This window comes from Hypanus sabinus, chromosome 21 (assembly GCF_030144855.1).
Source record: "Hypanus sabinus isolate sHypSab1 chromosome 21, sHypSab1.hap1, whole genome shotgun sequence".
Taxonomy (NCBI): domain Eukaryota; kingdom Metazoa; phylum Chordata; class Chondrichthyes; order Myliobatiformes; family Dasyatidae; genus Hypanus; species Hypanus sabinus.
Genome location: NC_082726.1, coordinates 69,318,545 through 69,333,767, shown reverse-complemented (window position 1 = coordinate 69,333,767; position 15,223 = coordinate 69,318,545). Strand labels below are relative to the sequence as shown.

At 39.4% G+C, this 15,223-nt stretch overlaps 1 protein-coding gene across 3 annotated transcripts in view; it reads left to right on the top strand.

Annotated features, from left to right (window-relative positions):
* Window positions 1–15,223, top strand: part of LOC132379180 (adenosine kinase-like) — a 298,065-nt gene that overhangs the window by 232,130 nt on the left and 50,712 nt on the right. For all 3 annotated transcript variants that reach the window (XM_059946851.1, XM_059946849.1, XM_059946850.1), the window contains one exon: window positions 2,242–2,356. In XM_059946851.1, coding sequence (XP_059802834.1) covers window positions 2,242–2,356 — 115 coding nt within the window. The remainder of the gene's footprint in view (window positions 1–2,241; window positions 2,357–15,223) is intronic.

Below are 15,223 nucleotides of genomic sequence, written 5' to 3'. Positions count from 1 at the left end.
GAGGTATTTAAAATTATGAGGGGGATAGATAGAGTTGACGTGGACAGGCTTTTTCCATTGAGAGTAGGGGAGATTCAAACAAAAGGACATGAGTTGAGAGGGGGCAAAAGTTTAGGGGTAACACGAGGGGGAACTTCTTTACTCAGAGAGTGATAGCTGTGTGGAATGAGCTTCCAGTAGAAGTGGTAGAGGCAGGTTCAATTTTGTCATTTAAAAAAAAATTGGATAGGTATATGGACAGGAAAGGAATGGAGTATTATGGGCTGAGTGCAGGTGAGAGTAAGCATTCGGCACGGACTAGAAGGGCCAAGTTGGCCTGTTTCCGTGCTGTAATTGTTATATGGTTAGAAAGGTTCTTCCTGTTGATAGGGGAAAATGCCACCACACTTCAAAGATAATGGTCTGGGTTTGGTGAGATTAGCAATTTAGGAACTTTTTGTAATTTTAATCTGCATTGTCTGTTAAGGCTTTGAAGGTGGAAGAGACAAGTAGGTAAAATCGCATATTTATCAGTTAATCTATGTTATCTTAATAATTAAGTATCCTGTGGCATCTGTTGTTAGAAGTTCTGCTGTTAAATTAAGCTTACTATCATGTGCACATGCATAGTGCAGTACAGGCAATGTAAAACTTGCACAGCAGCATCATTACAGTCACAAAAGTACAGACAACACACAATACCAGGCATGGGCAAACTACGGCCCAGGGGCCATATGCGGCCCGTTAAGTTTTTTAATCCGGCCCGCAGAACTTGATGAAATTATATTAATAAACCTTGTTAACGTTTTTTCCCCGCAATTCTGGCGTTTTCCCAATAGATGACGCACTCTATATACATTGACCTTTGTTGAGGTGCAGCGTATTACTCCACATTTGCGCTTTACTCTTTGTTCAGCTCGACCTATTTGTGTGAACAGGTGTTCAGCGTCATGAACATCAACAAAGCCAGCCACAGATCCAAGTTAACTGACCAACACCTCAGATCCATCCTGAGAAGCGCCACAACAAAACTAAATCCAGACTTTGATGCGCTGGCTAAAAAGGGAGACCAACAACACTGTTCCCACTGAAATTAAAAATAAGTTTCTTTGTTGTGTTATGTAAAAAATGCATTTGAAAATATTTTTTTCAATAAGCCTTACATGTTACATGTCATTTCTGTTAAGTGATGGACATGAGTAGTGCGCAGGTGCACGTACGTTCTCAAAGTAAAAAATGCGCTCCAGATCAAATAACGCGCTCCGCATACTGGCACGCTGTCACTGTTCTGTCCTTGTGCTGGTCGTTGTTGAGTTTTGGCACAGGGGATAATTGAATAAGAAGGAGCAGGACAAGTAGACCTGCATCTCCTACCATTTTTGAAATAAAGACAGTCAGGAGGAGAGTGATGATGATAATATCTTGAAGGATAACAGAATTTTCAGTGCTTTAAAATAATAACTGTTACTATTAAAAAAAGCTGTATTTTATTCATTTAATTTTCAGTGTTTTAAAAGTCATTTCAATAAATAGCTAAATACCATGGGACTTCAAAGACAGATATTTTGTTGTAATGCATTTGTTCATTTTCAATTGAATTTGTTCATTTTCAATTAAAGCACATGTTTTCTACATATCCCATGATATTTTATTTTCTCTTATGAGGTGTATTACCAAAACACTCCGTCCATCTGCTCCTGGTCCGGCCCCCCTGTCAAATTTTAGAACCCTTTGTGGCCCACAAGTCAAAATGTTTGCCCACCCCTGATCTATACTGTACAGTATTAAAAAAGAATTCTGCAAAAGCAAAACCTTGGTGCGAAGAAAAGTAGAGAGAGTAGAGCAAATAGCTGTGATAAAGTTGTTATGGTAATAATTACTTTGAAAATGGAAGTAAGAGACATAAGAAAAAGAAAAAAAATGATTGAAAAAGGGATCTTGCTGAAGGGCCTCGGCCCAAAACATCAACTGTGCTCTTTTCCATAGATGTTACCTGGCCTGCTGAGTTCCTTACGCATTTTGTGTGTGTTGATTGAAACAGGTAAAGCCACATTGCTGAAGAAAACAAAAGGCAAAAATACTCTCGTGAATTTAAAGAACTGTTACCATATTAATAAAATTATCTTTATCAACCAGGTTACACTATGCAGTATATACGTTACAAACAACTATAATGTACAGTATGCTGCCTATGATTCTAATTGAGTGCAAAGGTGTTCAAATAAGATGATTACATGACTCGGTTTGTACTGTTGCCAACAGACAGAAGATATTAAAGAAATTGCCAAGAAAGCACAGCATTTGCCAAAAGTGAACAAAAAGCGACAACGTATCATAGTTTTCACACAAGGAAAAGATGATACTATCGTGGCCACAGGTAAGCTTGATCATAAAGAAGTTGATCATTAGCACTGTCTTGTATGGGGGTGGGGAGGGGCGCTACTGCACAGGACCAAAAGAAGCTGCAGAGGGTCGTAAATATAAACGGCTCCATCTTACAAAGTACCCAGAGTATCTTCAAGGAGTGGTATCTCAGCAAAGCAGTGTCCATTATTAAAGACCCCCAGCACCCAGGGCATGTCCTTTTTTCATTGTTACCATCAGGTAAGAGATACAGAAGCCTGAACGCGTATACTCAGTGATTCAGGAACAGCTTCTTCCCCTTGCCATCTGATTCCTAAATGGACATTGAACTGGTGAACAATACCTCACATATTATTTCCATTTTTGCTCTTTTTAATCTATTCAATATACATATACTATAATTGATTTTCTAATTTATTTATTTATTATTATTTTTCTTCTATATTATGTATTGCATTGAACTGCTGCTATTAAGTTAACAGATGTCATGACACGTGCTGATGATAATAAACCCGATTCTGATTCCGATTTTGCATCTACTTGTATAGTTGTACACTTTGAGTTAGAATAATACTGAATATGAGATTGGGAAAAGAAGGTGTCAAACACAAAGGAGTAACATTAACATTAAATGATTAACATTTAAAGAACAGTAATGCCTCAGGAGAAGCTTTTATTGTGAATAGAATTGGAACTCTATTGCTTCAGTTTGTTTTAATTCACAACAGCAAAATGGATGTCAATAATAAAATAGAATTAGAGGTTTTCATTTCCCAAAGGCACCCTTTTAAATCCGCATGATCCTTCATTTTATAGGTAATTGATATACGCATTGGGGTACAATCATTCTCTTGGCTCAGAGTATCATGTTAAGTCATTTAATAATGATTAAGGACATACAAATACTTAGCCCATTGGGCAAATCTCAAAAGAGGGGCCAATTTATTGGTTATTTTTTTACATTTCAACTTGAATTTCCTTGCCTGCTGTCATCAAACCATTTAATGAACATGTCAAGAAGAGAGTTGTCTTTAATTTAGCCTTCATTGTGCTCTGAACCTCACAATATGAATGGTCAGATGATTTTTCAACCATTCATATTGTAAGATTTTTGTAGTTATGAGCACAAAGCTACAAAAGTTACCTCAATTTGTTGTGCAGTTTAACAATTCAAGGCCTAGATAAGAGTACTTGAATTTTTTTGGTGAATTGTGCAAATCTAATTCTGAAATTATTGTTATGTGATGTGTTAAAGAAATAAAGCTTCATCCATGAATAGCACAAATATTGTATATTTAATGGAAGTCAGGTCAGTTGTTATTTCCAAAAGATAGAGTGATTCTGTGGACGTGTGCATAAGAACACACAAACCATTATTCTTTCCACATTACATTAATTGCCTTATTTTATAAAAGATGTGTTCTTCTTTGTGTCATGACCTGTGAATTGATTACGACACACAGAGATGAACATACTTTTTTATAAACTAAAAAGTGTACACTGCAAGATGTGTTGAATTAACTATTTGTGCTGGTGCAGTAGTGAGAGCACTGAAATCACAACAGTAAAATGTGCAGTATACCCACTGCTTGTTACATCCAGAACCTATCAACCTCAGTTTAAAATAAAACATGGGAGCAGAATTAGACCATGCAGTCTAACAAGTCTGCTGCACCATTCAATCATGGCTGATCTGGCTACTAATCCGCCTTGAGAACTTCTGCAGACTCCCTGCTTCCTCAATGCTACCTACCCCTCCACCGATCTTTGTATCATCTCAAAACTTGGCTACAAACCCATCAATTCTGTAATCCAAATCATTGAAATGTGATGTGAACTGTCCCAACATCAAACCCTGCAGAATACCACTAACTAGTCACTGACAACTAACTAGAAAAGGCCCTCTTTATTGTCACTCTTTACCTCCTGCCAGTCAGCCAATCTTATATCCATGCTATAATAACACGGGCTCTTATCTTGTTAAGCAACTTCATGTGTAGCACCTTATCAAAGGCCTTTTGAAAATCCAAGTAAACAGTATCCTCTGACTCACTTTTGTCTATCCTGCCCGTTATTTCCTCAAAGAATTCCAACAGGCTTGTCAGGAAAAATAGCTCTTTAAGGAAACCATGCTGACTGGCTGCATCATTGCCAGTTATAGAAATATCAATGCCCTTGAATGGAAGATTCCACAAAGTGCAGTGAGTACGGCTCAGTCCATCATAGGTAAAGTCCTCTCCTCCATTCTTGACTCTGCCTCACCTTGGTTCTGCCATTTCGAATCACCTCCAAGTCCTGTCCAGCAGCCAAGCATTGTCTTTCAGGCCCAGAACACACCGCCTTGATTCAGCCCGTACACGCCATGCCATAATCGTTCTGCACCTTCAGTTTACCTTCAAAAATACCAGTTCGTATAGGTGGTTCAAAAGCTCAACTCCGAAAGGGAAGTTACAGGCTATTGATTATAGTGGTAGCTTTTGAGAAAATGTGTAATTAATTCAGTGATTAATAGTTGTTTTTGCTGCCAGCAAGTCGTTGATTTGCTTCACTATAACCATATAACAATTACAGCATGGAAACAGGCCATCTCGGCCCTTCTAGTCCGTGCCGACGCTTACACTCAACTAGTCCCACTGGCCCACACTCAGCCCATAACCCTCCATTCCTTTCCTGTCCATATACCTATCCAATTTTACTTTAAATGACAATATCGAACCTGCCTTTACCACTTCTACTGGAAGCTCATTCCACACAGCTACCACTACTCTCTGAGTAAAGAAATTCTCCCTCGTGTTACCCTTAAACTTTTGCCCTCTAACTCTCAACTCATGTCCTCTTGTTTGAATCTCCTCTGCTCTCAATGGAAAAAGCCTATCCATGTCAACCCTATCTATCCCCCTCATAATTTTAAATACCTCTATCAGGTTTCCCCTCAACCTTCTACGCTCCAAAGAATAAAGACCTAACTTGTTCAGCCTTTCGCTGTAAATTAGGTGCTGAAACCCAGGTAACATTCTGGTAAATCTTCTCTGTACTCTCTATTTTGTTGATATCTTTCCTGTAATTCGGTGACCAGAACTGTACACAATACTCCAAATAACTAGTGCCATCTTAATCTAGATTTTAAACTTTTCTTTCCTATTGCTTTTTTAGTTGCCTTCTGTTGGTTTTTAAAAGCTTCCCAATCCTCTAGTTTCTCATTAATTCTTATCATATTCTATGCCCACTCTTGCTATTATCCTGTCTTTGACTTCCCTTGTTAGCCACAGTTGACTCATCCTCCTTTTGGAATATTTCTTCTTTGGGATATATCTAGCCTGTACCTTCTGAATTGCTCCCAGAAACTCTAGCTCTTCTGCCCTTGCTTATGTCCCATGCCAATCAACTTTGGCAAGCTCCTCTCTCTTGCCTCTGTAATAAAGGGAATTACACTGATACTCTGATTTTAGATTCTCCCTATCAAATTGCAGAGTGAATTATATCAAAAGTTTCAAAGGTTTCAGAAGTACATTTAATGTCAAAGAAATGTATACAATATACATCCTGAAATGCTTTTTCTTCGCAACCATCAACGAAAACAGGCGAGTGCCCCCAAAGAATGAACAACAGTTAAATGTTAGAACCTCGAAGTCCCCCCCACCCCCTCCCTCCCACGCGTAAGCGGCAGCAAGCAACAATACCCCCTCCCCCCACTGGCAAAGAAAAGGCATTGGCACCCACCACCAAACACTCAAGCGTGAGCAAGGCAACAGCAAAGACACAGACTTGCAGTACTCCAGACTACATTGTTCACCCGGCATTCAACATACTACAGGCTCTCTCTCTCGCTCTCTCCCCCAAATAAGGGAGAAAGAGGTGTCTCCATTTCATAGCGAGAGGGGAGACATAACAAACAACTCACTGGTTTATGATGTTAAAAGTTCATTGCTTTGCTTTTTCCAAGCTCTGTGCCCAAAGATCTCAGGTCTCTGGGCACACAGCCTTAAATCTTCCATTTCCCATAACACACCAGTCTTTTGTTCAGACACCAACCTTCAATCCCCCGTCTACAAAGCCATGGAAACTCGGTCCACCGAAGACGAGCAGACCTCTTAGGCTGAGGCCTTGGCGTGCTAAACAATGGCCAGTTGTAAAACCCCAAGAACGGGTCCCATTCCTGCAAAGAACCATAGTAAGCATTTAACTCTAGGTGAAGTTCTTCAAAAGAACCCTGAAAGAGAATAATAGAGAAAATTAAAGATGGAAATAGAGCTGTTTCCGAAAATGCAAGCAAAGGAGTCGCTGTTAGGCACCAATAGCCCTCCTAAGCTCCGCCTTATCATGTTATGGTCACTATCTTCTAAAGGTTCCTTTACCTTAAGCTCCTAATCAAATCTGGTTAATTACACAGCCCCCAATCCAGAATTTCCTTTTCCCTAGTGAACTGAACCACAAGCTGCTCTTAAAAAGACAACTTGTATGTATTCTACAAATTCCCTTTCTTGGGATCCTGCACCAACCATATCTCCATGCATTTTGAAATGTCCCCATGACTATTGAAACATTTCCTCTTTGACATGTCCTTTCTACCTTCCTTTGTAATTTATACCCCATATCCTAAGTAATGTTGAAAGACAGTACCTGTATATAACTTCCAACAGGGTCTTTTTTATTGTTGTACTTACTCAACTCTACCCACATATATCCTACATTTTCTCATCCTTGGTAAACTGCTTAGCATTAGGTTATCTGTGTTTGAGCTTTCGTGTTTTCTGAAATGGTATTCCAGTTCTTAGGAATCAAAATCCAAATTATGACCCACTTAATGTACTGTATGTAAGAGTTGGATCAAAACTGGAACCTTCTTCATTCCTTTCTCATAGTACCAAGGATATGGAGGCTTATCTATTTGAAGGGAAGCACAATTTGAAAATACAATAAGGAACTGCAGTATATTTTGTAGATGTATAATCTCAGCTCAGACTCGAGTAGACTGGATATCGTGGTGGAAGGCAGGCTACCACTCAAGTAGGTTGCTTTGTGCTGAATGAAAATCTGACTGAGTGGTGCCACAACAACTTCTCACTCAGTGTCAGCAAGACCAATGTGCTAATTATTGACTTCAGGAGGAGGAAACAGGAGTCCATGAGCCAGTTTTCAACAGGGGATTAGAAGTGGAGAGGGTCAGCAGCTTTGAATTCCTGAAGAAGGGTCTCAGCCGGAAACATCAACAGGTCAGGTAAGTTTACTATGCAGAGAGTGGTGAGTCCGTGGAATGGGCTACCAGGAATGGTGGTGGAGGCGGATACGATGGGGTCTTTTAAGAGACTTCTGGATAGGTACATGGAGCTTAGAAAAATAGAGGGCTATGGGTAACCCTCGATAATTTTTAAGGTAAGGACTTGTTCGGCACAGCTTTGTGGGCCGAAGAGCCTGTATTGTTTTGTAGGTTTTCTCTGTTTCAGTCTTTTCCCACCCTGTCTCCTGTAAAAATGCTATTCTGTTTTACTTCTTTTCCACCAAATCTGTTCCTAGAATGTGGCTTTCCTTTCCAGGACATCAGAAATGTCCTCTTTTTCAAAGATCAGGCTTTTCCTTCCTCCACCATTGATGCTGCTCTCAACTGCATCTCTTCCATTTCCTAAACATCCGCACTCACCCCATCTTTCCGCTGCTTTAACAGTGATAGAGCTCTTTTTATCCTTACCTACTACACCATGAGTCCCCACATCTAATACATCATCCTCCACAACTCCTGTCATCTCCAAAGGGATCCTACCACCAAATGTATTTTTACCTCTTCCCTCTCTCCACTTTATGCAGGGATCACTCCCTCCATGATTTCCTTTATATATTCATCCCTCTCCACCTCTGCTCTCTCTAAGCTATGCACATGTGCGCATATCCACATGTTTTTCAACCAATGCACAAAGGAAATTAATGTGCGCACAAAAGGTTACTTACCTAAAATAATGTAGTAATTAATAATTATTGAAAATAATCTTTTAGCTAAATGTTTTTGTTAACCAGTTAGTCAGTATTTCAAATACCACAATGCACGTCACTAATTTACGTCACCTCACCTTTCCTGTTCTGGTTTGTACGCTGCATCGCGGTGGCAGCCACCTTTGGCGGACAGTGTTCGTATCATAAAGATTACAAAGATCTGTTTCAAATCTTGTAGATAGCTTACTAAGTTTTTATTGAAAAGAATATTGATTCACTATGTCAAATTCAAAAGAAGCGAAGGGTGTGAAGCGCAAAAGAACTGCAAATTTGCTTAAAGTTGAATGGCTTAACAAAATAGTAGAAACTGCTATACCGAACTTTCAGCTAAGAGAAATATTTATGTATGATTCAGAAACTGGAGTTATCTGTTTGTATTGTCGTGATGTCAAAAGTTGCTGGAGAATTATGGAAAGAAGTGGAATGATATTTGGAAACTTGACTTTTTGAAGCGTCTTTTGGCAAGTAAATAACATTTGGACGGCAATAATTAAAAAGTTATGAGGCAATGATCACATACTTTGAAGAAGATCAGCCAAATGACCCTGTGGCTAAATACTGTCACAAGAAATTGATAACCATCACATATAAAGTAACTTTACAGGTTTTAAGTGATATCTTTGGTGAACTGGCTGCACTGTACAAGATTCTGCAAAAGAGTGGCCTGACACCGATTGATTCAATTCATTTTACGTGAGGCAAAATTAACAAGATAAGAAAGCAGTATCTGGGAGACAATGTTTCGTGGAGTGACAAAGTTAAAGTTTTGCTAAGCTAACAACGTGAAGAAAACGTCACAATAGATACAAGTTCTTGGTTAACTTTTATAAATAGTCTTAGTGTTCATTTAGAAGAAAGGTTTCCTGAAGATGAGGCACAAGAGTGGTCAGCTTTTGATTTCTACACAATTGCAGATTGTGACTTCACATTTGGCAATGAACAAGTTAATGTCTTATGTCTAAAATATCATGATCTTCCAGCTGAAAATACAGTAATAGTTAGACAGTTTAATGATTTCACATTTTCCATGCAAGAAAAAATTAAATCCAAACTGTTTTCAAACTTTGCTCAAATGGTGGCATTTGTACTTCAAAATGAAGAGTTTTGCGATCTTGCATAGTTGATGGATATTGAGGGAACCTTTCTCACGTCTAGTGTGGACTGTGAGTAAGGTTTTAGCCTAATGAATCAACTCAAAACCAAGCTGAGAAACCGTTTAGGTGAATGTCATTTGGATATGTTAATGAGAATCAAAAGCTATCAATTGGGTGGAAGTTCTATTAGTCTAGAAAGAGTTTACAAAGAATGGGTAAATGCCAAAGACGGGAGAGAGAAAAAAATAACTAAGTGACTTAAATATGTATGTTATTTTGTTGTTGTTCTGTGCAGTTTTATGTCAAATATTTTGTAAACCTACATAAACTCTGCCATGTGTGCATTCACTGCGCACATACTTTTGCAACAGGAAAAAAATTTGCACAACATAAGATTTTTGCGCACACTGACAACTAAAAATTAGGGGGACATTGCTCCCCACTAACCCTTCAAATAGCCAAAGTGCTACAGCTGCCTATTCATCTCCTACCTTAGAAAGGATATACTGACATTGGAGAGGGTTCAGAGAAGATTCACGAGAATGATTCCAAGAATGAAAGGGTTACTGTATTAAGAACGTTTGGCAGCTCTTGGGCTGTATTCCCTGGAGTTCAGGAGAATGAGGGGTGATCTCATAGAAACATTCCGAATGGTAAAAGGCCTCAACACATTAGATATGACAAAGTTATTTCCCATGGTAGGGGAGTCTAGGACAAGAAGGCATGATTTCATGATTGAAGGATGTCCATCTAGAACAGAGGTGTGGAGAAATTTCTTTAGTCAAAGGGTGGTAAATCTGTGGAATTTGTTGCCACGAGAAGCTATGGAGGCCAAGTCATGGGTGCATTTAAGGTAGAGATAGATAAGTTCTTGATTAGCCAGGGCATCGAAGGGTATGGAGAGAAGGCAGGGGAGTGGGGATGACTGGAAGAATCGGATCAGCCCATGATTGAATGGTGAAGCAGACTCGATGGACCGAATGGCCTGCTTCTGCTCCAATATCTTATGGTCTTATCTTACCTCCACTCAAGGCCCCAAACAGTCCATCCAGCTGAAGAAAATCTTCACCTGCAAATCACTTGGGTTTGTATTCTGACATCTTCCCACTTCCTTTCCAGTACTGAAGAAGGGTCTCAGCCAGAAATGTCCACTGTTTATTCATTTCCTTAGATACTGCTTGACTTGCTGAGTTCCTCCAGCATTATGTGCATGTTGCTTTAGATTTCCAGCCTCTTCAGAATTTTTCATGTTTATGACACACTGCATCTAATTGCATACCAACTGCCCCATCCTCAGCCCTATCACTCCAGGTCCCATCCCCCTGACAATTTATTTTATACTCTCTCCAACAGCTGTGGCAAACCCCTTGGGTTCAGGTTTGGCACTGCAGAAAACTGGAATAGCTTATGTACCAGCTGGACCTGGGCTGGGCCTCTAATGTGACACTTGTAAAACTGAAGCCCATCCAATCAAGCTGCTGTCCCAGTTAGGACTTACACTTGCCAGGCATTGTAACTGGAGGCATTGCTTGTTGACAGTAAATGTAAATGAATGTTCTCTGAGAAAACACACAGTATTCATACACAAAGAGTTAGGTGTCTGCTGACAAACACCTCCCAGGTCATCTTTCTGCATCAGTTGTCTCCCATTCCAGTGCCCCTGCACATATGTGGTGCTTTACATCAAGTTCTGCACCATCAGAAATAGAATAAAGTTATTCTGTGGAAAGAAGAAGCTATAGTTTTCTTCTACTAAACATCTCTGACGAAGATGCAGGGGACATTTTCTACGATGTTGACAAATTTAAAGAGTCAGAATGGCGAGTGAAGACTAGCCAGGCCAAGATTGCTTTCTTTAACAGAAAGGTGATCAAGGCTAATTTAATTGAGGTGGATGAAGTACTGAAGGGTCAGATCGTCTGAATTGCAGGACCTGTTTGTCTTGGTGGAGAAGCTGAATACCCATGGTTTCAGCTCATTGGTAAGATCAGAAATGAGCTGTGGAAACTTTTTCAAACTCAGAGTAGAGAGTATATGACATTTGAGGTGTGGGTGGGTGAAGAATCACTATGGGAAGGTAATGGACTGAATTGATTAGTGGAACCTAGCAGCATGAACTTGATGGACTTGTTTATAATTTCTAATTATCTTATAGTAGAGCCAGATATTAAAAGTTACAATCTAATTACTAATGATACTTTCAAACTCATCTTCGGTAACTTGGGTACACTGTCACCAAATCTAAAATCAATTAATCTATAAATATAAGGCAATGGAGTGGAATAGTTGGTCCTTTATCCATCTCTGTCTCTGGCCTACACTTGTATACTTTGGTGTCAGAGATCTAAATCTCAGGCTTCCATGTACTCCACAGCTGGGTCTGTAAGTGTACTTCTGATTTTGGGCCTATAGGGGGTAGGAAGAATACCCAAGATCCAGATTTCTTAGAATAGAGAAATCTCCCTCAATTCATTCTGAAATGGCTTGTCCTTTATCTTGATTAGCTATAATTCTTTCCCACTTGTTCCTTGACAAACTGTAGAACCACGCAGATTAGATTTCAGTGAAAAAAATGGGTGGAAAGCAAAGGAAGTTGTACATGTTCAAAAGCTGAAATGAAAAATAAACATCTGGGAATACATTACTGATCAGACAGGTTCCCTGGAGAGAGAGGCAAGTAATTCACTAACCTTCTGATGACACTTGAACTCTGTTTTTTCTCACTGCAGATGCTGTCTGACTAATACTTACAGCATTTTCTATTTTAACTTTAGTGGAAATTTGAGATAGCTCTAATGCTCAGTTGGTGTCATTTTGCTCTGTCAATGCTGTGGATAAAAATCCCACAGTATTTGGCCTCTGTATTCACAGTTTTATTTGGCAGGATTCGATCAGACTCACGAGAAGTCAACTGTCCATTCCCCTCTGTAGAAGCTGATTGACCTGCTGAGTTCCTCCAGTGTGTTGTGTGTTCAGAGATGATGCTATTCATACAATGCTGATCAGTGAACAAAGTTATTCAGTTAGTTTATACAAGTAGACTGGTTTAATGGTGGAATGTTTTCTTGATCTTGGACAGAAGGAGTTACTTCCTCAAATTTTCTTCACCAAGATTCTGATCAAAATTGACCATACTTAAGATCAGATCCAAGACCATTCTATTAAATATTGTAAGGAAGCTCTGTGGTTAAATTAAATTAGAGATCTGTAACTACAATTTAAAAAAGCCAGTCATCTAATGTTCAAAATAAGGTAGTAGCAAATCAAGAAGTACACATTAGTTTATTTCTCCCATCATAAATTATTACTAGTTTTTTTTATTTTAAGGCCTTAGCCCATTTGGCAGATGACCTTTCCCAGGGACTATCACTACCCAATGTAGCCAGTGTAGAGTTGTTGATACTGTAGGCAGGTGACATCTCCTCCTACAAGACTGCCACAGTGATACTGTCTTGGAGTTTGGAATGCCCCTGGGATTCGAGGTTTCATGTGGCAGTCAGATGTGTTGTTAGGCTTCCTGTTTCACCTATTTAGTAAGGTTAACTCACCAAAACCATTTGAATTTCCACTCAGAATTTTCAGAGTGTGCTTTTAGATTATAAACAACATTCAGGCAAAGAAACTCCTTCAAATCTTCACTGAAATGCTGTAGTTTTTATTTTTCTTTGTGACCTAAAGGAGGGACATGTTAGAACTATTTGCCAGTGTTGGACAGTTATCCCATACAATTATAATTAGTACAGCAAAATCTTTCCCATCACATCACATCAAATGGAGGGTTGCCAATTTACAGTTTGGTGCCAACAGCAACACTTAAATGGCGATATCTTCACTCCATGCTGCCGTCATTTGCAGCCAGCCTGAATTCTGGTACTTTTTTTAAGAACTGACTGATGGGCAAATGTGAGCTGTCCTGTCAGACTTTCCTACACTTACATCAGAATAAACACCAGCTCCCTTTGACTGTTCATTTGTTAGTTTGTTGTTTCTTCATGATTTACACTCTGGGGTAAATAAAGTTCCCAAAATGGTTATATGAGGAAATCTGTAGATGCTGGAAATGCAAGCAACAATTCAGCAGAACCTGACCAAAACGTTGACTGTACTTCTTCCTATAGATGCTGCCTGGCCTGCTGTGTTCTACCAGCATTTTATGTGTGTTGCTTCCCAAAATGGTTATCATTTTTCAGTGAGATATGGAGGAAACAAAGAACGTTGACCCTGCAGAAACATTCTGTCTTATACACCAGCTCTAAATTCCACCATTGACTTTGCAAAGACTAGGGGTGTTATTGTGACTACCACAAAAGATGGAACATTGCATTTTTTCTTTGGGAAATTAATCCAAGGCTTTTAGTCTAATTATTTGACTATTTTGTGTATAAGATATATAATTGCAAGAAAAAAGTTTGTGAACCCTTTGAAATTACCTGGTTTTCTGCATTTATTACTCATAAAATGTCTAATCATCTAAGTCACAATAGTAGACTTACACAATAATCTCCCTAAACTAATAACAGACAATCGTACTTCTTATCAATACTGAGTACACCATCTCAACAATCACAGTCTAGGTTCAAAAAAGCATGTGAATACCTCTGGGGTATTGTCTTCACAAAACCTATTTGGAGTCAGGTGTTCCAATCAAGAGATGAGATTAGAGGTGTGGGTTGTAGAGGTGCCTTGCACTATAAAAAAGACACACAAAGTCAGGTCAGGGAAATTGTCTTACCAATGAAGGAAATTCAGTACTGTTACTATTCTCCTTAGGAGTGGGCATCCTGCAAAGCTCACACCATACAATGCTGAAGGGGGGAATAAAGAACCCAAGGGTAAGAGGAAAAGACCTGCAGGAATCTCTAGAAATTGCTAAAGTCTCTGTTCATTTCTCCACTATAAGAAAGACACCGAATAAGAATAGCGTTCATGAAAGGACACCATGGAAGAAGCTACTGCTCTCCAAATAAAAACATTGCTGCATGTTTTAAGTTTGCAAAAGATGTCCTGGATGTTCTACAACACTTCTGGGCCAATGTTCTATGGACAGATGAGAAAAGTTGAACTCTTTGGCAAAAGTGCATGTTGCTATGTTTGGAAGAAAAAGGGCACTGCACACCAACACTAAAATCCCAACCCAACTGTGAAGTTTGGTGGAAGGAGCATCGTGGTTTGGGACAGCAAAGCAGCCTCAAGGCCTGGACAGCTTGCAATTGTTGAGAGATCAATGAATTCACAATTGTATCAAGACATTTTACAAAAGAACGTCACCTGTAGCTTAATAGTTGGTTAGCAACAAGACAATGATCCAAAAGACAAAAGTAAATAAACAACAGAATGGTTTAGAAAGAAGAAAATTTGTGTTTGGAATGGTCAAGTCAGCATCACCTGATGCAGTGACGGGGGAGGCAGACACGCAGTCTGTCTGGAAGAGGGCAAGCTGGAGAAATCTGGGACATCAGAGAAGTTGGAAAAAAGAGAACAAAATGAGGAGACAGGAGCTGAGAAGAGGGTGACAGGGAAGCAATGGATGAGGGAAGACAAAACGAAGGAGACTGAAGTAATGGAAATTGAAATAGTAGGGATCGGGGTAGGGAAGTGATGCAGAGGGTCCAAGGAAGAAGATGTGGATATAATTGTGTGTATTTCTATCCTTGGTGTTTGGTCAGAGTGCATCTATACCTGTTCATAGAGTGTATCGTTCTTATGGTAGAACCTGGCTCCAAATTTCTTGGTCTTCCTTGCCACTGGGCCAAGAATTAGGTCTATCAAGTCTGACCTGCAAGGATCACCCATCTTGGAAC